Source organism: Scyliorhinus torazame, chromosome 23, assembly GCF_047496885.1.
Source record: "Scyliorhinus torazame isolate Kashiwa2021f chromosome 23, sScyTor2.1, whole genome shotgun sequence".
In the NCBI taxonomy this organism is placed as follows: Eukaryota; Metazoa; Chordata; class Chondrichthyes; order Carcharhiniformes; family Scyliorhinidae; genus Scyliorhinus; species Scyliorhinus torazame.
In genome coordinates this window covers 62,103,024-62,129,238 of record NC_092729.1, presented here as the reverse complement: position 1 = coordinate 62,129,238, position 26,215 = coordinate 62,103,024, and the positions used below count along the sequence as shown (strand labels likewise).

General features: G+C 55.2%; 1 protein-coding gene across 5 annotated transcripts in view; it reads right to left on the bottom strand.

Moving 5' to 3' along the window:
* LOC140399610 (Fc receptor-like protein 2) overlaps window positions 1–26,215 on the bottom strand; it is a 140,609-nt gene that overhangs the window by 21,670 nt on the left and 92,724 nt on the right. The window contains exons 14-15 of one of the 5 annotated variants that reach the window (XM_072489135.1): window positions 24,163–24,194; window positions 20,182–22,488 (exon numbers count right to left, since the gene is read on the bottom strand). The exons of 3 other annotated variants lie outside the window; for them this stretch is intronic. In XM_072489135.1, coding sequence (XP_072345236.1) covers window positions 22,342–22,488; window positions 24,163–24,194 — 179 coding nt within the window. In that variant the 3' untranslated portion in view covers window positions 20,182–22,341. Of the gene's footprint in view, window positions 1–20,181; window positions 22,489–24,162; window positions 24,195–26,215 lie in introns of those variants that run through there. One more of the 5 variants, XR_011937761.1, reaches the window with a different exon arrangement.

Below are 26,215 nucleotides of genomic sequence, written 5' to 3'. Positions count from 1 at the left end.
TGTCCCTCAATCTCTGTGTGTCCCTCGCTCTCTGTGTGTGCCTCGCTCTCTGTGTGTCCCTCGCTCTCTATGTGTCCCTCGCTCTCTGTGTGCCACTCGCTCTCTGTGTTTCCCTCTCTCTCTCTGTGTCCCAGCTCTCTGTGTGTCCCTCGCTCTCTGTGTGCCCCTCTCTCAGTGTGTCCCTCGCTCTCTGTGTGTCCCTCGCTCTCTGTGTGTCCCTCGCTCTCTGTGAATCCCAGGTCTCTGTATGTCCCTCGCTCTCTGTGTGTCCCTCGCTCTCTGTGTGTGTCCCTCGATCTCTGTGTGTCCCTCGCTCACTTTGTCCGTCGGTCTCTGTGTGTCCCTCGCTCTCTGTGTGTCCCTCACTCTCTGTGTGTCCCTCGCAATCTGTGTGCCCCTCGCTCTCTGTGTGACCCTCGCTCTCTGTGTGTCCCTTGCTCTCTGTGTGCCCCTCGCTCTCTGTGTGTGCCCCTCGCTCTTAGTGTCCCTCGCTCTCTGTGTCCCTCGCTCTCTGTGTGTCGCTCGCTCTCTGTGTGTCCCTCAATCTCTGTGTGTCCCTCGCTCTCTGTGTGTGCCTCGCTCTCTGTGTGTCCCTCGCTCTCTGTGTGTCCCTCGCTCTCTGTGTGCCACTCGCTCTCTGTGTTTCCCTCTCTCTCTCTGTGTCCCAGCTCTCTGTGTGTCCCTCGCTCTCTGTGTGTCACTCGCTCTCTGTGTGTCCCTCGCTCTCTGTGTGTCCCAGGTCTCTGTATGTCCCTCGCTCTCTGTGTGTCCCTCGCTCTCTGTGTGTGTCCCTCGATCTCTGTGTGTCCCTCGCTCACTTTGTCCGTCGGTCTCTGTGTGTCCCTCGCTCTGTGTGTGTCCCTCGCTCTCTGTGTGTCCCTCGCTCTCTGTGTCCCTTGCTCTCTGTGTGTCCCTCGCTCTCTGTGTGTCCCTCGCTCTCTGTGTGTCCCTCGCTCTCTGTGCGTCCATCGCTCTCTGTGCGTCCCTCGCTCTCTGTGTGTCCCTCGCTCTCTGTGTGTGTCCCTTGCTCTCTGTGTGTCCCTCGCTCTCTCTGTGACCCTCGCACTGTGTGTCCCTTGCTCTCTGTGTGTCCCTCGCTCTCTGTGTGTCCCTCGCTCTCTGTGTGTCCCTCGCTCTCTGTGCGTCCATCGCTCTCTGTGCGTCCCTCGCTCTCTGTGTGTCCCTCGCTCTCTGTGTGTGTCCCTCGCTCTGTGTGTCCCACGCTCTGTGTGTCCCTCGCTCTCTGTCTGTCCCTAGCTCTCTGTGTGTCCCTCGCTTTCTGTGTGTGCCCCTCGCTCTGTGTGTCCCTCGCTCTCTGTGTGTCCCTCGCTCTTTGTGTGTCCCTCGCTCTTTGTGTGTCCCTCGCTCTCTGTGTGTCCCTCGGTCTCTGCGTGTCCCTCGCTCTCTGTGCGTCCCTCGCTCTGCGTGTCCCTCTCTCTCTGTCTGTCCCTCGCTCTCTGTGTGTCCCTCGCTCTCTGTGTGTCCCTCGCTCTCTGTGTGTCCCTCGCTCTCTGTGTGTCCCTCGCTCTCTGTTTGTCCCTCGCACTCTGTTTGTCCCTCGCTCTCTGTGCGTCCCTCGCTCTCTGTGCGTCCCTCGCTCTCTGTGCGCCACTCGCTCTCTCTGTGTCCCTCGCTCTCTGTGTGTCCCTCGTCCTGTGCGTGCCTCGCTCTCTGTGCGTCCCTCGCTCTCTGTGTGTCCCTCGTTCTGTGCGTGTCCCTCGCTCTCTGTGCACCCTCACTCTCTGTGTCCCTCGCACTCTGTGTGTCCTTCACTCACTGTGTGTGTCCCTCGCTTGCTGTGTGTTCCTCGCTCTCTGTGTGTCCCTCGCTCTCTGTGTGTCCTTCGCTCTGTGTGTGTGTCCCTCTCTCTCTGTGTGTGTCCCTCGTTCTCTGTGTGTCCCTCGCTCTCTGTGTGTGTCCCTCGCTCTCTGAGTGTGTCCCTCGTTCCCCGTGTGTCCGTTGCTCTCTGTGTGTGTCCCTCGCTCTCTGTGCACACCTCGCTCTCTGTGTGTCCCATGTTCTCTATGTGTCCCTCGCTTTCTGTGTGTCCCTCGCACTCTATGTGTGTCCCTTGCTCTGTATGTGTCCCTCGCTCTCTGTGTGTGTCCCTCGTTCTGTGTGTGTCCCTCGCTCTCTATGTGTGTCCCTCGCTCTGAGTTCCCCTCGCTCTTTGTGTCCCTCACTCTCAGTGTCCCTCACTCTCTGTGTCCCCCGCTCTCTGTGTGTGTCCCTCGCTCTCTGTGTGTGTCCCTCGCTCTCGGTGTGTGTCCCTCGCTCTCTGTGTGTCCCTCGCTGTCTGTGTGTCCCTCGCTCTCTGTGTGCCCCTCGCTCTCTGTGTGTCCCTCGCTCTCTCTGTGCCCCTCGCTCTGTGTATGTCCCTCGCTCTGTGTGTCCCTCGCTCTGTGTGTCCCTCGCTCTCTGTGCACCCTCACTCTCTGTGTCCCTCGCTTGCTGTGTGTTCCTCGCTCTCTGTGTGTCCCTCGCTCTCTGTGTGTGTCCCTCTCACTCTGTGTGTGTCCCTCGTTCTCTGTGTGTCCCTCGCTCTCTGTGTGTGTCCCTCGCTCTCTGTGTGTGTTCTTCGCTCTGTGTGTGTCCCTCGCTCTCTGTGCGCCACTCGCTCTCTCTGTGTCCCTCGCTCTCTGTGTGTCCCTCGTCCTGTGCGTGCCTCGCTCTCTGTGCGTCCCTCGCTCTCTGTGTGTCCCTCGTTCTGTGCGTGTCCCTCGCTCTCTGTGCACCCTCACTCTCTGTGTCCCTCGCACTCTGTGTGTCCTTCACTCACTGTGTGTGTCCCTCGCTTGCTGTGTGTTCCTCGCTCTCTGTGTGTCCCTCGCTCTCTGTGTGTCCTTCGCTCTGTGTGTGTGTCCCTCTCTCTCTGTGTGTGTCCCTCGTTCTCTGTGTGTCCCTCGCTCTCTGTGTGTGTCCCTCGCTCTCTGAGTGTGTCCCTCGTTCCCCGTGTGTCCGTCGCTCTCTGTGTGTGTCCCTCGCTCTCTGTGCGCCACTCGCTCTCTCTGTGTCCCTCGCTTTCTGTGTGTCCCTCGCACTCTATGTGTGTCCCTTGCTCTGTATGTGTCCCTCGCTCTCTGTGTGTGTCCCTCGTTCTGTGTGTGTCCCTCGCTCTCTATGTGTGTCCCTCGCTCTGAGTTCCCCTCGCTCTTTGTGTCCCTCACTCTCAGTGTCCCTCACTCTCTGTGTCCCCCGCTCTCTGTGTGTGTCCCTCGCTCTCTGTGTGTGTCCCTCGCTCTCGGTGTGTGTCCCTCGCTCTCTGTGTGTCCCTCGCTGTCTGTGTGTCCCTCGCTCTCTGTGTGCCCCTCGCTCTCTGTGTGTCCCTCGCTCTCTCTGTGCCCCTCGCTCTGTGTATGTCCCTCGCTCTGTGTGTCCCTCGCTCTGTGTGTCCCTCGCTCTCTGTGCACCCTCACTCTCTGTGTCCCTCGCTTGCTGTGTGTTCCTCGCTCTCTGTGTGTCCCTCGCTCTCTGTGTGTGTCCCTCTCACTCTGTGTGTGTCCCTCGTTCTCTGTGTGTCCCTCGCTCTCTGTGTGTGTCCCTCGCTCTCTGTGTGTGTTCTTCGCTCTGTGTGTGTCCCTCGCTCTCTGAGTGTGTCCCTCGTTCTCTGTGTGTCCGTCGCTCTCTGTGTGTGTCCCTCGCTCTCTGTGCACACCTCGCTCTCTGTCTACCACGCTCTCTGTGTCTCCCTCGCTCTCTGTGCGTCCCTCGCTCTCTGTGTGTCCATCGCTCTCTGTGTGTCCCTCGCTCTATGTGCGCCCCTCACTCTCTGTGTGTCCCTCGCTCTCTGTGTGTCCCACCCTCTCTAAGTGTCCCTCGCTCTCTGTGTGTGTCACTCGCTCCCGGTGTGTGTCCCTTGCTCTCTGTGCACCCCTCGCACTCTGTGTCCCTCGCTCTCTGTGTGTCCCTCAATCTCTGTGTGTCCCTCGCTCTCTGTGTGTGCCTCGCTCTCTGTGTGTCCCTCGCTCTCTATGTGTCCCTCGCTCTCTGTGTGCCACTCGCTCTCTGTTTCCCTCTCTCTCTCTGTGTCCCAGCTCTCTGTGTGTCCCTCGCTCTCTGTGTGCCCCTCTCTCAGTGTGTCCCTCGCTCTCTGTGTGTCCCTCGCTCTCTGTGTGTCCCTCGCTCTCTGAGTGTCCCAGGTCTCTGTATGTCCCTCGCTCTCTGTGTGTCCCAGGTCTCTGTATGTCCCTCGATCTCTGTGTGTCCCTCGCTCACTTTGTCCGTCGGTCTCTGTGTGCCCCTCGCTCTGTGTGTGTCCCTCGCTCTCTGTGTGTCCCTCGCTCTCTGTGTCCCTTGCTCTCTGTGTGTCCCTCGCTCTCTGTGTGTCCCTCGCTCTCTGTGTGTCCCTCGCTCTCTGTGCGTCCATCGCTCTCTGTGCGTCCCTCGCTCTCTGTGTGTCCCTCGCTCTCTGTGTGTGTCCCTTGCTCTCTGTGTGTCCCTCGCTCTCTGTGTGTCCCTCGCACTGTGTGTCCCTTGCTCTCTGTGTGTCCCTCGCTCTCTGTGTGTCCCTCGCTCTCTGTGTGTCCCTCGCTCTCTGTGTTTCCCTCGCTCTCTGTGTTTCCCTCGTCCTGTGCGTGCCTCGCTCTCTGTGCGTCCCTCGCTCTCTGTGCGTTCCTCGCTCTCTGTGTGTCCCTCGTTCTCTGTGCGTCCCTCGCTCTCTGTGCGTCCCTCGCTCTCTGTGTGTCCCTCGTCCTGTGCGTGCCTCGCTCTCTGTGCGTCCCTCGCTCTCTGTGTGTCCCTCGTTCTGTGCGTGTCCCTCGCTCTCTGTGCACCCTCACTCTCTGTGTCCCTCGCACTCTGTGTGTCCTTCACTCACTGTGTGTGTCCCTCGCTTGCTGTGTGTTCCTCGCTCTCTGTGTGTCCCTCGCTCTCTGTGTGTCCTTCGCTCTGTGTGTGTGTCCCTCTCTCTCTGTGTGTGTCCCTCGTTCTCTGTGTGTCCCTCGCTCTCTGTGTGTGTCCCTCGCTCTCTGAGTGTGTCCCTCGTTCCCCGTGTGTCCGTCGCTCTCTGTGTGTGTCCCTCGCTCTCTGTGCACACCTCGCTCTCTGTGTGTCCCATGTTCTCTATGTGTCCCTCGCTTTCTGTGTGTCCCTCGCACTCTATGTGTGTCCCTTGCTCTGTATGTGTCCCTCGCTCTCTGTGTGTGTCCCTCGTTCTGTGTGTGTCCCTCGCTCTCTATGTGTGTCCCTCGCTCTGAGTTCCCCTCGCTCTTTGTGTCCCTCACTCTCAGTGTCCCTCACTCTCTGTGTCCCCCGCTCTCTGTGTGTGTCCCTCGCTCTCTGTGTGTGTCCCTCGCTCTCGGTGTGTGTCCCTCGCTCTCTGTGTGTCCCTCGCTGTCTGTGTGTCCCTCGCTCTCTGTGTGCCCCTCGCTCTCTGTGTGTCCCTCGCTCTCTCTGTGCCCCTCGCTCTGTGTATGTCCCTCGCTCTGTGTGTCCCTCGCTCTGTGTGTCCCTCGCTCTCTGTGCACCCTCACTCTCTGTGTCCCTCGCCTGCTGTGTGTTCCTCGCTCTCTGTGTGTCCCTCGCTCTCTGTGTGTGTCCCTCTCACTCTGTGTGTGTCCCTCGTTCTCTGTGTGTCCCTCGCTCTCTGTGTGTGTCCCTCGCTCTCTGTGTGTGTTCTTCGCTCTGTGTGTGTCCCTCGCTCTCTGAGTGTGTCCCTCGTTCTCTGTGTGTCCGTCGCTCTCTGTGTGTGTCCCTCGCTCTCTGTGCACACCTCGCTCTCTGTCTACCACGCTCTCTGTGTCTCCCTCGCTATCTGTGCGTCCCTTGCTCTCTGTGTGTCCATCGGTCTCTGTGTGTCCCTCGCTCTATGTGCGCCCCTCACTCTCTGTGTGTCCCTCGCTCTCTGTGTGTCCCACCCTCTCTAAGTGTCCCTCGCTCTCTGTGTGTTCCTCGCTCTCTGTGTGTCACTCGCTCCCTGTGTGTGTCCCTTGCTCTCTGTGCACCCCTCGCACTCTGTGTCCCTCGCTCTCTGTGTGTCCCTCAATCTCTGTGTGTCCCTCGCTCTCTGTGTGTGCCTCGCTCTCTGTGTGTCCCTCGCTCTCTATGTGTCCCTCGCTCTCTGTGTGCCACTCGCTCTCTGTTTCCCTCTCTCTCTCTGTGTCCCAGCTCTCTGTGTGTCCCTCGCTCTCTGTGTGCCCCTCTCTCAGTGTGTCCCTCGCTCTCTGTGTGTCCCTCGCTCTCTGTGTGTCCCTCGCTCTCTGAGTGTCCCAGGTCTCTGTATGTCCCTCGCTCTCTGTGTGTCCCAGGTCTCTGTATGTCCCTCGATCTCTGTGTGTCCCTCGCTCACTTTGTCCGTCGGTCTCTGTGTGTCCCTCGCTCTGTGTGTGTCCCTCGCTCTCTGTGTGTCCCTCGCTCTCTGTGTCCCTTGCTCTCTGTGTGTCCCTCGCTCTCTGTGTGTCCCTCGCTCTCTGTGTGTCCCTCGCTCTCTGTGCGTCCATCGCTCTCTGTGCGTCCCTCGCTCTCTGTGTGTCCCTCGCTCTCTGTGTGTGTCCCTTGCTCTCTGTGTGTCCCTCGCTCTCTGTGTGTCCCTCGCACTGTGTGTCCCTTGCTCTCTGTGTGTCCCTCGCTCTCTGTGTGTCCCTCGCTCTCTGTGTGTCCCTCGCTCTCTGTGTTTCCCTCGCTCTCTGTGTTTCCCTCGCTCTCTGTGTGTCCCTCGCTCTCTGTGTGTCCCTCGCTCTCTGTGTGTGTCCCTCGCTCTGTGTGTCCCACGCTCTGTGTGTCCCTCGCTCTCTGTGTGTCCCTAGCTCTCTGTGTGTCCCTCGCTCTCTGTGTGTTCCCCTCGCTCTGTGTGTCCCTCGCTCTCTGTGTGTCCCTCGCTCTTTATGTGTCCCTCGCTCTTTGTGTGTCCCTCGCTCTCTGTGTGTCCCTCGCTCTCTGTGTGTCCCTCGCTCTCTGTGCGTCCCTCGCTCTGCGTGTCCCTCTCTCTCTGTCTGTCCCTCGCTCTCTGTGTGTCCCTCGCTCTCTGTGTGTCCCTCGCTCTCTGTGTGTCCCTCGCTCTCTGTTTGTCCCTCGCACTCTGTTTGTCCCTCGCTCTCTGTGCGTCCCTCGCTCTCTGTGCGTCCATCGCTCTCTGTGCGTCCCTCGCTCTCTGTGCGCCACTCGCTCTCTCTGTGTCCCTCGCTCTCTGTGTGTCTCTCGTTCTGTGCGTGCCTCGCTCTCTGTGCGTCCCTCGCTCTCTGTGTGTGCCTCGTTCTGTGCGTGTCCCTCGCTCTCTGTGCACCCTCACTCTCTGTGTCCCTCGCTCTCTGTGTGTCCTTCACTCACTGTCTGTGTCCCTCGCTTGCTGTGTGTTCCTCGCTCTCTGTGTGTCCCTCGCTCTCTGTGTGTCCCTCGCTCTCTGTGTGTGTCCCTCTCTCTCTGTGTGTGTCCCTCGTTCTCTGTGTGTCCCTCGCTCTCTGTGTGTGTCCCTCGCTCTCTGTGTGTGTTCCTCGCTCTCTGTGTGTGTCCCTCGCTCTCTGAGTGTGTCCCACGTTCTCTGTGTGTCCCTCGCTCTCTGTGTGTGTCCCTCGCTCTCTGTGCACACCTCGCTCTCTGTCTACCACGCTCCCTGTGTCTCCCTCGCTCTCTGTGCGTCCCTCGCTCTCTGTGTGTCCATCGCTCTCTGTGTGTCCCTCGCTCTATGTGCGCCCCTCACTCTGTGTGTGTCCCTCGCTCTCTGTGTGTCCCTTGCTCTCTGTGTGCCCCTCGCTCTCTGTGTGTGTCCCTCGCTCTCTGTGTGTGCCCCTCGCTCTGTGTGTCCCTCGCTCTCTGTGTCCCTCGCTCTCTGTGTGTCGCTCGCTCTCTGTGTGTCCCTCAATCTCTGTGTGTCCCTCGCTCTCTGTGTGTGCCTCGCTCTCTGTGTGTCCCTCGCTCTCTGTGTGTCCCTCAATCTCTGTGTGTCCCTCGCTCTCTGTGTGTTCCTCGCTCTCTGTGTGTGTCCCTCGCTCTCTGTGTGTCCCTCGCTCTCTGTGTGTCACTCGCTCTCTGTGTGTCCCAGGTCTCTGTATGTCCCTCGCTCTCTGTGTGTCCCTCGCTCTCTGTGTGTGTCCCTCGATCTCTGTGTGTCCCTCGCTCACTTTGTCCGTCGGTCTCTGTGTGTCCCTCGCTCTCTGTGTGTCCCTCACTCTCTGTGTGTCCCTCGCACTCTGTGTGCCCCTCGCTCTCTGTGTGACCCTCGCTCTCTGTGTGTCCCTTGCTCTCTGTGTGCCCCTCGCTCTCTGTGTGTGTCCCTCGCTCTCTGTGTGTGCCCCTCGCTCTGTATGTCCCTCGCTCTCTGTGTCCCTCGCTCTCTGTGTGTCGCTCGCTCTCTGTGTGTCCGTCAATCTCTGTGTGTCCCTCGCTCTCTGTGTGTGCCTCGCTCTCTGTGTGTCCCTCGCTCTCTGTGTGTCCCTCGCTCTCTGTGTGCCCCTCTCTCAGTGTGTCCCTCGTTCTCTGTGTGTCCCAGGTCTCTGTATGTCCCTCGCTCTCTGTGTGTCCCTCGCTCACTTTGTCCGTCGGTCTCTGTGTGTCCCTCGCTCTGTGTGTGTCCCTCGCTCTCTGTGTGTCCCAGGTCTCTGTATGTCCCTCGCTCTCTGTGTGTCCCTCGCTCTCTGTGTGTGTCCCTCGATCTCTGTGTGTCCCTCGCTCACTTTGTCCGTCGGTCTCTGTGTGTCCCTCGCTCTGTGTGTGTCCCTCGCTCTCTGTGTGTCCCTCGCTCTCTGTGTCGCTTGCTCTCTGTGTGTCCCTCGCTCTCTGTGTGTCCCTCGCTCTCTGTGTGTCCCTCGCTCTCTGTGCGTCCATCGCTCTCTGTGCGTCCCTCGCTCTCTGTGTGTCCCTCGCTCTCTGTGTGTTTCCCTTGCTCTCTATGTGTCCCTCGCTCTCTGTGTGTCCCTCGCACTGTGTGTCCCTTGCTCTCTGTGTGTCCCTCGCTCTCTGTGTGTCCCTCGCTCTCTGTGTGTCCCTCGCTCTGTGTGCGTCCCTCGCTCTGTGTGCGTCCCTCGCTCTCTGTGTGTCCCTCGCTCTCTGTGTGTGTCCCTCGCTCTGTGTGTCCCACGCTCTGTGTGTCCCTCGCTCTCTGTGTGTCCCTAGATCTCTGTGTGTCCCTCGCTCTCTGTGTGTGCCCCTCGCTCTGTGTGTCCCTCGCTCTCTGTGTGTCCCTCGCTCTTTGTGTGTCCCTCGCTCTTTGTGTGTCCCTCGCTCTCTGTGTGTCCCTCGCTCTCTGTGTGTCCCTCGCTCTCTGTGCGTCCCTCGCTCTGCGTGTCCCTCTCTCTCTGTCTGTCCCTCGCTCTCTGTGTGTCCCTCGCTCTCTGTGTGTCCCTCGCTCTCTGTGTGTCCCTCGCTCTCTGTTTGTCCCTCGCACTCTGTTTGTCCCTCGCTCTCTGTGCGTCCCTCGCTCTCTGTGCGCCACTCGCTCCCTCTGTGTCCCTCGCTCTCTGTGTGTCCCTCGTTCTGTGCGTGCCTCGATTTCTGTGCGTCCCTCGCTCTCTGTGTGTCCCTCGTTCTGTGCGTGTCCCTCGCTCTCTGTGCACCCTCACTCTCTGTGTCCCTCGCACTCTGTGTGTCCTTCACTCACTGTGTGTGTCCCTCGCTTGCTGTGTGTTCCTTGCTCTCTGTGTGTCCCTCGCTCTCTGTGTGTCCCTCGCTCTGTGTGTGTGTCCCTCTCTCTCTGTGTGTGTCCCTCGTTCTCTGTGTGTCCCTCGCTCTCTGTGTGTGTCCCTCGCTCTCTGTGTGTGTTCAACGCTCTCTGTGTGTGTCCCTCGCTCTCTGAGTGTGTCCCTCGTTCTCTGTGTGTCTGTCGCTCTCGGTGTGTATCCCTCGCTCTCTGTGCACACCTCGCTCTCTGTGTGTCCCATGTTCTCTATGTGTCCCTCGCTCTCTGTGTGTCCCTCGCACTCTATGTGTGTCCCTTGCTCTGTATGTGTCCCTCGCTCTCTGTGTGTGTCCCTCGTTCTGTGTGTGTCCCTCGCTCTCTATGTGTGTCCTTCGCTCTGAGTTCCCCTCGCTCTCTGTGTCCCTCACTCTCTGTGTCCCTCACTGTCTGTGTCCCCCGCTCTCTGTGTGCGTCCCTCGCTCTCTGTGTGTGTCCCTCGCTCTCGGTGTGTGTCCCTCGCTCTCTGTGTGCCCCTCGCTCTCTGTGTGTCCCTCGCTGTCTGTGTGTCCCTCGCTCTCTGTGTGCCCCTCGCTCTCTGTGTGCCACTCGCTCTCTGTGTTTCCCTCTCTCTCTCTGTGTCCCAGCTCTCTGTGTGTCCCTCGCTCTCTGTGTGCCCCTCTCTCAGTGTGTCCCTCGCTCTCTGTGTGTCCCTCGCTCTCTGTGTGTCCCTCGCTCTCTGTGTGTCCCAGGTCTCTGTATGTCCCTCGCTCTCTGTGTGTCCCTCGCTCTCTCTGTGCCCCTCGCTCTGTGTATGTCCCTCGCTCTGTGTGTCCCTCGCTCTGTGTGTCCCTCGCTCTCTGTGCACCCTCACTCTCTGTGTCCCTCGCTTGCTGTGTGTTCCTCGCTCTCTGTGTGTCCCTCGCTCTCTGTGTGTGTCCCTCTCACTCTGTGTGTGTCCCTCGTTCTCTGTGTGTCCCTAGCTCTCTGTGTGTGTCCCTCGCTCTCTGTGTGTGTTCTTCGCTCTGTGTGTGTCCCTCGCTCTCTGAGTGTGTCCCTCGTTCTCTGTGTGTCCGTCGCTCTCTGTGTGTGTCCCTCGCTCTCTGTGCACACCTCGCTCTCTGTCTACCACGCTCTCTGTGTCTCCCTCGCTCTCTGTGCGTCCCTCGCTCTCTGTGTGTCCATCGCTCTCTGTGTGTCCCTCGCTCTATGTGCGCCCCTCACTCTCTGTGTGTCCCTCGCTCTCTGTGTCCCACGCTCTCTAAGTGTCCCTCGCTCTCTGTGTGTTCCTCGCTCTCTGTGTGTCACTCGCTCCCTGTGTGTGTCCCTTGCTCTCTGTGTGTCCCTCGCTCTCTGTGTGTCCCTCGCACTCTATGTGCCCCTCGCTCTCTGTGTGTCCCTCGCACTCTATGTGCCCCTCGCTCGCTGTGTGTCCCTCGCTCTCGGTGTGTGTCCCTCGCTCTCTGTGTGCCCCTCGCTCTCTGTTTGTCCCTCGCTGTTTGTGTGTCCCTCTCTCTCTGTGTGCCCCTCGCTCTCTGTGTGTCCCTCGCTCTCTCTGTGCCCCTCGCTCTGTGTGTGTCCCTCGCTCTCTGTGTGTCCCAGGTCTCTGTATGTCCCTCGATCTCTGTGTGTCCCTCGCTCACTTTGTCCGTCGGTCTCTGTGTGTCCCTCGCTCTGTGTGTGTCCCTCGCTCTCTGTGTGTCCCTCGCTCTCTGTGTCCCTTGCTCTCTGTGTGTCCCTCGCTCTCTGTGTGTCCCTCGCTCTCTGTGCGTCCCTCGCTCTCTGTGCGTCCCTCGCTCTCTGTGTGTCCCTCGCTCTCTGTGTGTGTCCCTTGCTCTCTGTGTGTCCCTCGTCTCTGTGTGTCCCTCGCTCTGTGTGTCCCTCGCTCTCTGTGCGTCCATCGCTCTCTGTGCGTCCATCGCTCTCTGTGTGTTCCTCGCTCTCTGTGTGTCCCTCGCTGTCTGTGTGTCCCTCGCTCTATGTGCGCCCCTCACTCTCTGTGTGTCCCTCGCTCTCTGTGTCCCACGCTCTCTAAGTGTCCCTCGCTCTCTGTGTGTTCCTCGCTCTCTGTGTGTCACTCGCTCCCTGTGTGTGTCCCTTGCTCTCTGTGTGTCCCTCGCTCTCTGTGTGTCCCTCGCTCTCTGTGTGTCCCTCGCACTCTATGTGCCCCTCGCTCTCTGTGTGTCCCTCGCACTCTATGTGCCCCTCGCTCGCTGTGTGTCCCTCGCTCTCGGTGTGTGTCCCTCGCTCTCTGTGTGCCCCTCGCTCTCTGTTTGTCCCTCGCTGTTTGTGTGTCCCTCGCTCTCTGTGTGCCCCTCGCTCTCTGTGTGTCCCTCGCTCTCTCTGTGCCCCTCGCTCTGTGTGTGTCCCTCGCTCTCTGTGTGTCCCAGGTCTCTGTATGTCCCTCGATCTCTGTGTGTCCCTCGCTCACTTTGTCCGTCGGTCTCTGTGTGTCCCTCGCTCTGTGTGTGTCCCTCGCTCTCTGTGTGTCCCTCGCTCTCTGTGTCCCTTGCTCTCTGTGTGTCCCTCGCTCTCTGTGTGTCCCTCGCTCTCTGTGCGTCCCTCGCTCTCTGTGCGTCCCTCGCTCTCTCTGTGTGTCCCTTGCTCTCTGTGTGTCCCTCGTCTCTGTGTGTCCCTCGCTCTGTGTGTCCCTCGCTCTCTGTGCGTCCCTCGCTCTCTGTGTGTCCCTCGCTCTCTGTGCGTCCCTCGCTCTCTGTGTGCCCCTCGCTCTCTGTGTGTCCCTCGCTCTGTGTGCCCCTCGCTCTCTGTGTGTCCCTCGCTCTCTGTGTGTGTCCCTCGCTCTCTGTGTGTCCCTCGCTCTCTGTGTGTGTCCCTCGCTCTGTGTGTCCCACGCTCTGTGTGTCCCTCGCTCTCTGTGTGTCCCTAGCTCTCTGTGTGTCCCTCGCTCTCTGTGTGTGCCCCTCGCTCTGTGTGTCCCTCGCTCTCTGTGTGTCCCTCGCTCTTTGTGTGTCCCTCGCTCTCTGTGTGTGCCCCTCGCTCTCTGTGCGTCCCTCGCTCTCTGTGTGTCCCTCGCTCTCTGTGTGTCCCTCGCTCTGCGTGTCCCTCTCTCTCTGTCTGTCCCTCGCTCGCTGTGTGTCCCTCGCTCTCTGTGTGTCCCTCGCTCTCTGTGTGTCCCTCGCTCTCTGTTTGTCCCTCGCACTCTGTTTGTCCCTCGCTCTCTCTGTGTCCCTCGCTCTCTGTGTGTCTCTCGTTCTGTGCGTGCCTCGCTCTCTGTGCGTCCCTCGCTCTCTGTGTGTCCCTCGTTCTGTGCGTGTCCCTCGCTCTCTGTGCACCCTCACTCTCTGTGTCCCTCGCTCTCTGTGTGTCCTTCACTCACTGTGTGTGTCCCTCGCTTGCTGTGTGTTCCTCGCTCTCTGTGTGTCCCTCGCTCTCTGTGTGTTCCTCGCTCTCTGTGTGTCCCTCGTTCTCTGTGTGTCCCTCGCTCTCTGTGTGTGTCCCTCGCTCTCTGTGTGTGTTCCTCGCTCTCTGTTTGTCCCTCGCTCTCTGTGCGTCCCTCGCTCTCTGTGCGCCACTCGCTCTCTCTGTGTCCCTCGCTCTCTGTGTGTCCCTCGTTCTGTGCGTGCCTCGCTCTCTGTGCGTCCCTCGCTCTCTGTGTGTTCCTCGTTCTGTGCGTGTCCCTCGCTCTCTGTGCACCCTCACTCTCTGTGTCCCTCGCACTCTGTGTGTCCTTCACTCACTGTGTGTGTCCCTCGCTTGCTGTGTGTTCCTCGCTCTCTGTGTGTCCCTCGCTCTCTGTGTGTCCCTCGCTCTGTGTGTGTGTCCCTCTCTCTCTGTGTGTGTCCCTCGTTCTCTGTGTGTCCCTCGCTCTCTGTGTGTGTCCCTCGCTCTCTGTGTGTGTTCAACGCTCTCTGTGTGTGTCCCTCGCTCTGTGAGTGTGTCCCTCGTTCTCTGTGTGTCCGTCGCTCTCGGTGTGTGTCCCTCGCTCTCTGTGCACACCTCGCTCTCTGTGTGTCCCATGTTCTCTATGTGTCCCTCGCTCTCTGTGTGTCCCTCGCACTCTATGTGTGTCCCTTGCTCTGTATGTGTCCCTCGCTCTCTGTGTGTGTCCCTCGTTCTGTGTGTGTCCCTCGCTCTCTATGTGTGTCCCTCGCTCTGAGTTCCCCTCGCTCTCTGTGTCCCTCACTCTCTGTGTCCCTCACTCTCTGTGTCCCCCGCTCTCTGTGTGCGTCCCTCGCTCTCTGTGTGTGTCCCTCGCTCTCGGTGTGTGTCCCTCGCTCTCTGTGTGCCCCTCGCTCTCTGTGTGTCCCTCGCTGTCTGTGTGTCCCTCGCTCTCTGTGTGCCCCTCGCTCTCTTTGTGCCACTCGCTCTCTGTGTTTCCCTCTCTCTCTCTCTGTCCCAGCTCTCTGTGTGTCCCTCGCTCTCTGTGTGCCCCTCTCTCAGTGTGTCCCTCGCTCTCTGTGTGTCCCTCGCTCTCTGTGTGTCCCTCGCTCTCTGTGTGTCCCAGGTCTCTGTATGTCCCTCGCTCTCTGTGTGTCCCTCGCTCTCTCTGTGCCCCTCGCTCTGTGTATGTCCCTCGCTCTGTGTGTCCCTCGCTCTGTGTGTCCCTCGCTCTCTGTGCACCCTCACTCTCTGTGTCCCTCGCTCTCTGTGTGTGTCCCTCTCACTCTGTGTGTGTCCCTCGTTCTCTGTGTGTCCCTAGCTCTCTGTGTGTGTCCCTCGCTCTCTGTGTGTGTTCTTCGCTCTGTGTATGTCCCTCGCTCTCTGAGTGTGTCCCTCGTTCTCTGTGTGTCCGTCGCTCTCTGTGTGTGTCCCTCGCTCTCTGTGCACACCTCGCTCTCTGTCTACCACGCTCTCTGTGTCTCCCTCGCTCTCTGTGCGTCCCTCGCTCTCTGTGTGTCCATCGCTCTCTGTGTGTCCCTCGCTCTATGTGCGCCCCTCACTCTCTGTGTGTCCCTCGCTCTCTGTGTCCCACGCTCTCTAAGTGTCCCTCGCTCTCTGTGTGTTCCTCGCTCTCTGTGTGTCACTCGCTCCCTGTGTGTGTCCCTTGCTCTCTGTGTGTCCCTCGCTCTCTGTGTGTCCCTCGCACTCTATGTGCCCCTCGCTCTCTGTGTGTCCCTCGCACTATGTGCCCCTCGCTCGCTGTGTGTCCCTCGCTCTCGGTGTGTGTCCCTCGCTCTCTGTGTGCCCCTCGCTCTCTGTTTGTCCCTCGCTCTTTGTGTGTCCCTCGCTCTCTGTGTGCCCCTCGCTCTCTGTGTGTCCCTCGTTCTCTCTGTGCCCCTCGCTCTGTGTGTGTCCCTCGCTCTCTGTGTGTCCCAGGTCTCTGTATGTCCCTCGATCTCTGTGTGTCCCTCGCTCACTTTGTCCGTCGGTCTCTGTGTGTCCCTCGCTCTGTGTGTGTCCCTCGCTCTCTGTGTGTCCCTCGCTCTCTGTGTCCCTTGCTCTCTGTGTGTCCCTCGCTCTCTGTGTGTCCCTCGCTCTCTGTGCGTCCCTCGCTCTCTGTGCGTCCCTCGCTCTCTGTGTGTCCCTCGCTCTCTGTGTGTGTCCCTTGCTCTCTGTGCGTCCATCGCTCTCTGTGCGTCCCTCGCTCTCTGTGTGCCCCTCGCTCTCTGTGTGTCCCTCGCTCTGTGTGCCCCTCGCTCTCTGTGTGTCCCTCGCTCTCTGTGTGTGTCCCTCGCTCTCTGTGTGTCCCTCGCTCTCTGTGTGTGTCCCTCGCTCTGTGTGTCCCACGCTCTGTGTGTCCCTCGCTCTCTGTGTGTCCCTAGCTCTCTGTGTGTCTCTCGCTCTCTGTGTGTGCCCCTCGCTCTGTGTGTCCCTCGCTCTCTGTGTGTCCCTCGCTCTTTGTGTGTCCCTCGCTCTCTGTGTGTGCCCCTCGCTCTCTGTGCGTCCCTCGCTCTCTGTGTGCCCCTCTCTCTCTGTCTGTCCCTCGCTCGCTGTGTGTCCCTCGCCCTCTGTGCGTCCCTCGCTCTCTGTGTGTCCCTCGCTCTCTGTGTGTCCCTCGCTCTCTGTTTGTCCCTCGCACTCTGTTTGTCCCTCGCTCTCTGTGCGTCCCTCGTTCTCTGTGCGTCCCTCGCTCTCTGTGCGCCCCTCGCTCTCTGTGCGCCACCCGCTCTCTCTGTGTCCCTCGCTCTCTGTGTGTCTCTCGTTCTGTGCGTGCCTCGCTCTCTGTGCGTCCCTCGCTCTCTGTGTGTCCCTCGTTCTGTGCGTGTCCCTCGCTCTCTGTGCACCCTCACTCTCTGTGTCCCTCGCTCTCTGTGTGTCCTTCACTCACTGTGGGTGTCCCTCGCTCTCTGTGTGTTCCTCGCTCTCTGTGTGTCCCTCGTTCTCTGTGTGTCCCTCGCTCTCTGTGTGTGTCCCTCGCTCTCTGTGTGTGTTCCTCGCTCTCTGTGTGTGTCCCTCGCTCTCTGAGTGTGTCCCTCGTTCTCTGTGTGTTCCTCGCTCTCTGTGCGTCCCTCGCTCTGCGTGTCCCTCTCTCTCTGTCTGTCCCTCGCTCTCTGTGTGTCCCTCGCTCTCTGTGTGTCCCTCGCTCTCTGTGTGTCCCTCGCTCTCTGTTTGTCCCTCGCACTCTGTTTGTCCCCCGCTCTCTGTGCGTCCCTCGCTCTCTGTGCGTCCCTCGCTCTCTGTGCGCCACTCGCTCTCTCTGTGTCCCTCGCTCTCTGTGTGTCTCTCGTTCTGTGCGTGCCTCGCTCTCTGTGCGTCCCTCGCTCTCTGTGTGTCCCTCGTTCTGTGTGTGTCCCTCGCTCTCTGTGCACCCTCACTCTCTGTGTCCCTCGCTCTCTGTGTGTCCTTCACTCACTGTGTGTGTCCCTCGCTTGCTGTGTGTTCCTCGCTCTCTGTGTGTCCCTCGCTCTCTGTGTGTCCCTCGCTCTCTGTGTGTGTCCCTCTCTCTGTGTGTGTGTCCCTCGTTCTCTGTGTGTCCCTCGCTCTCTGTGTGTGTCCCTCGCTCTCTGTGTGTGTTCCTCGCTCTCTATGTGTGTCCCTCGCTCTCTGAGTGTGTCCCTCGTTCTCTGTGTGTCCGTCGCTCTCTGTGTGTGTCCCTCGCTCTCTGTGCACACCTCGCTCTCTGTCTACCACGCTCTCTGTGTCTCCCTCGCTCTCTGTGCGTCCCTCGCTCTCTGTGTGTCCATCGCTCTCTGTGTGTCCCTCGCTCTATGTGCGCCCCTCACTCTCTGTGTGTCCCTCGCTCTCTGTGTGTCCCACGCTCTCTGTGTGTCCCTCGCTCTGTGTGTGTCCCTCGCTCTCTGTGTGTCCCTCGCTCTCTGTGTCCCTCGCTCTCTGTGTCCCTCGGTCTCTGTGTGTCCCTCGTTCCGTGTGTCCCTTGCTCTCTGTGTGTCCCTCGCACTCTATGTGTGTCCCTTGCTCTCTGTGTGTCCCTCGCACTCTATGTGTGTCCCTTGCTCTGTGTGTGTCCCTCGCTCTCTGTGTGTGTCCCTCGTTCTGTGTGTGTCCCTCGCTCTCTATGTGTGTCCCTCGCTCTCTGAGTTCCCCTCGCTCTCTGTGTCCCTCACTCTCTGTGTCCCTCACTCTCTGTGTCCCCCGCTCTCTGTGTGCGTCCCTCGCTCTCTGTGTGTGTCCCTCGCTCTCGGTGTGTGTCCCTCGCTCTCTGTGTGCCCCTCGCTCTCTGTGTGTCCCTCGCTGTTTGTGTGTCCCTCGCTCTCTGTGTGCCCCTCGCTCTCTGTGTGTCCCTCGCTCTCTCTGTGCCCCTCGCTCTGTGTGTGTCCCTCGCTCTGCGTGTGCCCCTCGCTCTGTGTGTCCCTCGCTCTGTGTGTCCCTCGCTCTCTTTGTGCGCCTCGATCTCTGTGTGTCCCTCGCTCTCTGTGTGTCCCAACTCTCTGTGTGACCCTCGCTCTCTGTGTGACCCTTGCTCTCTGTGTGTGTCCCTCGTTCTCTGTGTGTCCCTCGCTCTCTGTGTGTCCCAGCTCTCTGTGTGTCCCTCGATCTCTGTGTGTCCCTTGCTCTCTGTGTGTGTCCCTCGCTCTCTGTGTGTCCCTCACTCTCTGTGTGTCCCTCGCTCTCTGTGTGTCTCTCGCTCTCTGTGTGTCCCAGCTCTCTGTGTGTCCCTCGCTCTGTGTGTGTCCCTCGCTCTGTGTGTGTCCCTCGCTCTCTGGGTGTCCCTCTCTCTGTGTGTCCCTCGCTCTCTGTGTGTCCCTCGCTCTCTGAGTGTCCCTCGCTCTGTGTGTGTCCCTCGGTCTCTGTGTGTCCCCCGCTCTCTGTGTATCCCTCGCTCTCTGTGTGTCCCTCGCTCTCTGTGTGTCCCAGCTCTCTGTGTGTCCCTCGCTCTCTGTATGTCCCTCGCTCTCTGTGTGTGTCCCTCGCTCTCTGTGTGTGTCCCTCGCTCTCTGTGTGTGTCCCTCGCTCTCTGTGTGTCCGTCGCTCTCTGTGTGTGACAGGGACGTTATAATTTTTCTACCCAAGTGCAAAACCCCCCATTTATCCATGTTATACTGCATCTGCCATATCTCTCTCTCACTCACTCCCCTCCCAATAGGATTGAATCATAATTTAAAATAGTATTGGGAAATGATTAGAAACAGTTTGGACTGAGATCTCCTCAGTGACCTGTGTGCAGTCCCCACCTCCGACTTTCTGTCAGGAATATCCCCCTCGGTGTGTTTCCTGTGTCTGCAAAGGTAACACTTGTCCTGTCTATGGTTATGTTAATTCAGCAGACAGCCACAGATTCACAATGTCCTGTCCTTATTTCTGTCTTTGTTTGACATTTGTTCCCTCTGAATTTCTGACCTGTTTGGAATGACCATTCGTCTGTCGCCTTAGGAAGGCTTTCCATAGAATGAGTAAAAACCAGCAAGAAATCACAGAATGTGAGTTAAACACAACTTCATTTCTGCTCCCATTTTGAGAGAAGATTCCTGGCCAGACAAACAAAGCTCATTGCAAAGTTTCACTTCATATTTTACTTGTTGTTCATGGACACATTTTTCACTGAAATCTTCTGATGTTAATTCCTGAGATTAGAATTAATAAATAAACAATTTGGATTGAATGAAAACGGTCAGTTTGATAACCCTAATGCCCTGACTACCTCACGTCCTGGCACCCACACACCATCACACCCTCATGTCCCCTATTCCTCACATCCTGACCCACTCCCGTCCCCGAAACCTCAGATCCTGACCCGCTGTGTACCTCTTTCTCTGTGTGTGTCCCTCACTCTCTCCGTGTGCCCACCTCTCTGTTCCTCTCTCCCTCTGTGTACCTGTTGCTCTCAAAGTGTCCTCTCACTCTATCCCTCTCTTTCACTGTCTACCTCTTTCTCTCTGTGTCACTCTCTCTGTCGCCCTCTCCCAAAAAGTTCCCCCCTCTCTCTGTCCCCCTCTCTCCCTGTCCCTCCATCTCTACCCCTCTCTCTCTTTGTCCCACTCTCGCTCACTGTGCACATCTCTCTCACTTTCTATCACTATCTCTCTCCTTCTCTCGCTGTGTCCCTCGCTCTCGCTGTGTCCCTCGCTCTCGCTGTGTCCCTCGCTCTTGCTGTGTCGTCGCTCTCGCTGTGTCCCTCGCTCTCGCTGTGTCCCTCGCTCTCGGTGTCCCTCGCTCTCTGTGTACCCCTCACTCTGTGTGCCCCTCGCTCTCGGTGTGCCCCTCGCTCTCTGTGTGCCCCTCGCTCTCTGTGTGCCCCTCATTCTCTGTGTGCCCCTCGCTCTCTGTGTACCCCTCGCTCTCTGTGTGTCCCTCGCTCTCTGTGTGCCCCACGCTCTCTGTGTGCCCCACGCTCTCTGTGTGCCCCACGCTCTCTGTGTGCCCCTCGCTCTCTGTGTGCCCCTCGCTCTGTGTACCCCTCGCTCTCTGTGTACCCCTCTCTCTCTGTGTGTCCCTCGCTCTCTGTGTGCCCCTCGCTCTCTGTGTGCCCCTCGCTCTCTGTGTGCCCCTCGCTCTCTGTGCGCCCCTCGCTCTCTGTGCGCCCCTCGCTCTCTGTGCGCCCCTCGATCTCGCTGTGTCCCTCGCTCTCGCTGTGTCCCTCGCTCTCTGTCACTTTCACAATCACATATTCAGTCCAACTTGCTTAATTCCTTTTCTGGTGTTACCTTGCATTTTCTTTCAGGATAGATTGTTATCGCTGGCAAGGCGAACAGATTCTGCCAACCCCTGAACTGGCAAACCATTCTATTGTTCCAGTTTCGAATCGCAGCACAGTAGATGGTCAAATCTGAATTCTAACTTCAAGCTGTTTGAGTAACGATCTGCCCTAGAGCCGTGAGGCAGATTCAAAGAGAGCCCTTGCAACATTTCAGAAGCAATGAGACTCCGGACAGACAGTGACCCCAAGCCGGGAATCGAACCTGGGACACTGGCGCTGAGCAGCAACAGTGCTACCCACTGTGCAACCGTACCGCCCTTAACCTTGTCAAGTCTCACGCCTGTCAAGAGCCTCAGAGCGAATGCACTTGTTTTTGGAAGTGAGGTGGAGTTCCTTCATGAGGACGTGATGTCCTGCAGGCATTTTCTAAAACCACAAGTTGCTATTCGGATTGTAAAATGTGTGGATAGACTTCAGCCATTTTTATACAGCTACGGTGGAACATGGTTGATCCCATGGGGCTGTGACATTCTACTTCCCTCTACACTGGAAAAGACTACTGAGCGCTACAGGACTCTTTATTGTCCCTAGTTTTTTACATCCTGCCCAGTTCCACAATGACTGAGTTCTACTTTCGTAGTTCCATCTATATAAAATATCTGATTTTATTATAATAACCTTGAAACAATCCAGGAACATAATTATTCAGTTGATCTGATTATCATTCATAAATTGTAAGTGAAAAGGCTGCCACTGGCATGGGAAGGAATTTGTTGCAAATCCCTCATTTCTCTTGAACTGAATTGTTTGCTCAGTGACTTCAGAGGACAGTTGAAAGACCTATTGCTGGCCATTTGAGCCTCCACATGGGGGCTCAGAGGAAAGGACAACAAGCCTCTTCTTTCAAGGTGCCTTTGCCAACCTCTTGCTCTTCGCTTCTAAAATCCATGTTGGAGGAATTATTGAGATTAGCCAATCATTAATTTTGGTCCAAGCGGCAAAATAACTCCTTTCAATCCATAGAAGTAATCTTCCCCGGGATGACTCGTCGACACAGAGATAGGGTAAGAGCATATTCGTGCAATTTTATATCTGAGAGATTTGCTGTGGCCAATCGTGGACCAAGGTGGACTTTCAAGTTAGCAATACAATCAGATTGTGCCAAGAGAAGCGGAAACACATCAGTTGCAATTTCGCAGCCCCAGTGGTGAACAAGGAAAAACGACCGTCATGTCAGTCTAACACAGAAAGGCAAGGTAAAGCAGGTGGCCACAAAGGGTTATTTCTGCATTAAGCTCCAGCGCACTGGAGCAAGTATTACAGTCAACGTAGGAACACTGAAACATTCCCTCCACAGCATGTACAATATTTTGTTCAGTTCAACTCAAAACACAGCAAATGTTGTTTCGACAGTATTCTTAACTCAATATGAACAAGATTTATGAAGGTGGAAATTGGGTCGTGGAAATGTCGCCCATTTGCTACCTCTTCTAACCGCATTGCTAATGTCTAATATAACGATAGGCAGACATGAGTGGAGTGGATACCACAGTCGCCATTCTTTCGCATTGACCACTTTTCACTATATAGATTTTCTTAACTGTTCTCTTTATTTTCACACAGCTCTACTCTCTGCCTTCCAGTATGCATTTTGTTTCTGCCTTCGTCTTTTCGATTTTATTTTGGTGTAAAACTAGGTGGATCCATCCATCCATCCGTTCATCAGGTGGCCCGTCTGCCTGTTGTTTCATCCATCCTTCCCTTTATTCATCCATTCATCGATCTTCCTGCCTATCTCTCTTTATTCTTGCCTTTCTTCATCTCGCTTTCTCCTTCCCTCTCCTTCCATCTCCCTCTCTCCATATTCACATATTTCCATCCTTTCTCTCCATTTCTCCCTCTCTCGTTCTCCCCATCTCCCTTTTCACACTCTTTGTATTGATCTCTCCACCACGCAATCTCTCGACACATCTTAGCATTACTCTGCCTCACTTGCCTTCTCTTTCCCTCAGCGAAACGGTGGATATGTTGAACCCAGTTATCCTGTGGGAGAATATAACCTGGCTGTGGCTCTTAGGGCCGCATCCCTCTGTTCTTCAACAATTGAAGAGTGTGTCATCTAAGCACTAACGAGGAAGATCTGGGAAAACAAGTCTCTCAATTAAATTAATAGATTCTGACGTGTGCACCAAAATTGTGGTGATATCAATCTTAACAAGGGTGAGAGGAATCAGATCAAACTCTTCATGATGCTATTTCCCGATGACATGCGATCTTTGATTAGTCAAGCGAATGACAACTGATGCTCTTTGCAAAGAAAGATCCAATAAACCAACTCCAGCCTATTTTCTGTTTCAAACATTCGGCCATCCAAAAACTGAACCATTGTTAATGTCCTCCCCCACCCCCGTTCTGCTCCGCAGTCAAATAATTGAAACTCAGTTTCTGTAAAACATAATGGCTCATTCATTGAAATCTCTTGTCCGTAAAAGAATTGATACCATACGTCAATCACTCCGAGGATGTTAAATACACCGCTCATTTGGAAGTGAATTTCGCTGGCCATTGCATTGCCACGGGATCAATAAAGACATTGTCGACCCCAGCGAGCTTCCTGCTGTCAGCCTTAAGCGGTGTACAATCCAAATGTCCAGATAGCAGCGCAGTAGTCATCCACAATGTATGTGACTACTAAATATTCACTTGTTCCCCAAATGGTGCAGTCAGAGCCGAATCGGGCAGTTTCTTTGCATACTATAGAGGCTGGAAAATTATGCAGAGCTGCACGACTGCATTAATGTTATTCCCCGTTGCCGTCTGCGCGACGTGGAAAGTTTTCGTAGACACCCCATTCTTTTACTTGATCTCCTTCCAAACTATCTTCAGTCGTCTTGAGATTTAGTGTGGCGTATGTGACACAATAATCCCCCATGTCCTTCCTGCTTTCCTGAAATTAAAGAATATGGGGATTAAACGCCTCTCAGGTGGTAACACGGAATTCATCAGGGTCCATAAATGTAGAAATCACTTGACAAGTATTTCAGTTTAATCCTAGTGTCAATTTCATCAGATCCATTCGAATTGACAATCAGTGTTGTAAATCACCGACACACGAGTGGCCAGACTAAGCACATATTTACCAGGGGCAAGTCAAGAGTGTCAATAAATAAATGACAGTGGCCACTCCCAACCATTCGAGAAACTGGACGCCATTCAGGGCAAAGCAGCCGCAGGTTGGATGGTACCACATCCACCATCTCATCGATTCATTCACAGCACCCACTGATTCACAGCGTTTGCAGGATTTTTAAAAAACCATTCGTAGGATGCACTTTCAGAGACTCAAGAAATGCTCTTCCGGCAGCACCTTCCGAACAGGCGATCGCTGCAACTTAGGAAGGGGAAGGGGGATGTCAGCAGACGCATGGGGACACCACTCTCTAGAAAATTGTGGCCATGTTTCACACTGTCGTTACGGAACTGTATCGCAGTTCATTCACTGTGGATCGGGACATCTTGCAACTCCCTGCCAAACAGCAGAGTGGGTGTCTTAGTACCCTGGCAACGACAGTGGAAAAACTTAATGCGGATCCGCAGCACCTTCTAGACTGCCATTGAAACAGGGTAATAGACGCTGACCAAGCTACGATCGCGGACCCACGGGAAAGAGGAATTGGTGCACAATTGACAGCCGAATGTTCCAAAATTCCACTCCCGATTTATCCCCATATTGCTCTGATCTCTTTGTTCAGCTTATTCCATATGAACATTCTAGAATCGAGCTGAAATACACGATCAGAGAATGTATTTTCTATACGTTTGAGTACTGGAATGCAGTTCGGGATTCCTCGACAACACTGACCACACCCGATGCGACTGCAACAACGTGGACACCAGGACAAGGGCAGCAGAATACTGCTGGGCATGGTGTGCACGGATTGGGGCAGTTCGGCTACCTTCACATTCACCTGGTCAAGTAGGTGTTGGCCATATATACTGGCCATGTTGGCAGAACCACGTTCCATGAAAGAATAATAAAAAATAATGTTAAAATATAACGGGCACCCAATATTTCAACAAAGACACTTCAAAAAACATCCTGGGGAGCCAAAAAGCGTCTGTCGGTCTGGAATTTATGTAAAAAAAACAAACACAAATTTGTTCATGGATTAACACAATGAAAGAAATAATTTTAACTGCTGTTGTATTTGGATGTCGAATGGATATTTCCATACCAGTACACTTTGGCAAAATATTAAGTGATGATTCAAAAATATGATATGCGGGTTGAAGTGTGCCGTTGTTGGAATCAACCAAACGGGGTTTGGGCGGTTTCGTTTATGTGTGGAAGATCCGCCTTCGCTCCCCAAAATAACCCTCATATGTACCGCGCGCAAACATTGAATCCTATTAGCGAAAGCTGCAGACTTCTGTCCCAGGTAGCAGATTATTTGCGCTGACAGTGATGTTCCGTCTCGTCTTGCAAATAACATGAATTTATTTCCCTCTGGGTGAGTGGGGGCTGTATAACAGACGAACTATTCACACAAACCACGGCGCATGTGGCCAAAAGATTAAAGTCCAGCAAAGTTGGTATGATATTGATCAGAAGGCAACTTACCTGCTTCATTCCAGAGGTGTCGTTGCTGCTTCCTGTGATTCAAACGGAAATATTGAAAGATAACAGTGTGGGCATTTTGACCAATGGAAACACAATCATCTGCGCAGTTATGTTTTTACTCAATTCTGCCCGAGAAATAAGTGTATTACGCAGGTGAATATTACTCCCCATTGAAGTTAAATGCAAATAAATGCAGGCAAGGTTGAAAACGGGCATTGTACCACACCAACACAATATCATGTCACCCCGACTTCCAGCAAATCTGACCACTTATTCGTTATCACCATGTGGTCCTTTGCAGCTGGTTTGCCTAATGCACAATATGGTTTGAACGACAAATAGTAGTCGCCTACTGTTTAAACTGGCTTATAAACATTGATATAATTTCAAATAGGTTTTCAATACACTGAAATATCCTGTGTTCCACCCAGGTGCAGTGTTTCGTCTTGTGTATAACCATAATTATTGGGGATTTCCCATTTTTTTTTACATGATCAGTAATTAGTATGAAAGCAAATAGACACATGGATAACCGTGGAACCCCCGAGCAGATATCACGATGATGTGCCATGACATGTATATTCCACGCTCAACATGTGAATTGTATTTTTTTTCCTACAGTGTGTATAATTCTCTTTCAGATCAGGTTAATTTCCATTACTATCCCAGGGTTAGTCACCGGACAAAAAACAGTCGGACGCCTGGTTTAGACTCTGCTATGTTTTAAATAGACTGGACTTCAATAAACCAACATTATTTTAGCCACAATTTATAGATTTGATGGGATCTTTGTTCATTGGCAAATAGGGTTAAGGAAAATCCCAAGGCTTTTTACACGTACATAAAAAGCAAGAGGGTAACCAGGGAAAGGGTTGGCCCACTGAAGGCTAGGCAAGGGAATCTATGTGTGGAGCCAGAGGAAATGGGCGAGGTACTAAATGAATACTTTGCATCAGTATTCACCAAAGAGAAGGAATTGGTAGATGTTGAGTCTGGAGAAGGGGGTGTAGATAGCCTGGGTCACATTGAGATCCAAAAAGACGAGGTGCTGGGCGTCTTGAAAAATATTAAGTTAGCTAAGTCCCCAGGGCCTGATGGGATCTACCCCAGAATACTGAAGGAGGCTGGAGAGGAAATTGCTGAGGCCTTTACAGAAATTTTTGGATCCTCACTGTCTTCAGGGGATGTCCCGGAGGACTGGAGAATAGCCAATGTTGTTCCTTTGTTTAAGAAGGGTAGCAAGGATAATCCAGGGAACTACAGGCTGGTGAGCCTTACTTCAGTGATAGGGAAGTTACTGGAGGGAATTCTTCGAGACAGGGTCTACTCCCATTTGGAAGCAAATGGACGTATTAGTGAGAGGCAGCACGGTTTTGTGAAGGGAGGTCGTGTCTCACTAACTTGATAGAGCTTTTCGAAGAGGTCACAAAGATGATTGATGCAGGTAGGGCAGTAGATGTTGTCTATATGGACTTCAGTAAGGCCTTTGAGAAGGTCCCTCATGGTAGACTAGTGCAAAAGGTGAAGTCACACGGGATCAGGGGTGAGCTGGCAAGGTGGATACAGAACTGACTAGATCATAGAAGGCAGAGAGTAGCAATGAAAGGGTGCTTTTCTTATTCGAGGGCTGTGACTAGTGGTGTTCGGCAGGGATCAGTGCTGGGACCTTTGCTGTTTGCAGTATATATAAATGATTTGAAAATGTAAGTGGTCTGATTAGTAAGTTTGCAGACGACACAAAGGTTGGTGGAATTGCGGATAGCGATGAGGACTGTCAGAGGATACAGCAGGATTTAGATTGTTTGGAGACTTGGGCGGAGAGATGGCAGATGGAGTTTAATCCGGACAAATGTAAGGTAATGCATTTTGGAAGGTCTAATGCAGGTCGAGAATTTGCAGTGAATGGTCGAACCCTCTAGAGTATTGAAAGTCAGAGAGATCTAGATGTACATGGCCACAGGTCACTGAAAGGGGCAACACAGGTGGAGAAGGTAGTCAAGAAGACATATGGCATGCTTGCCTTCATTGGACGGGGCATTGAGTATAAGAATTG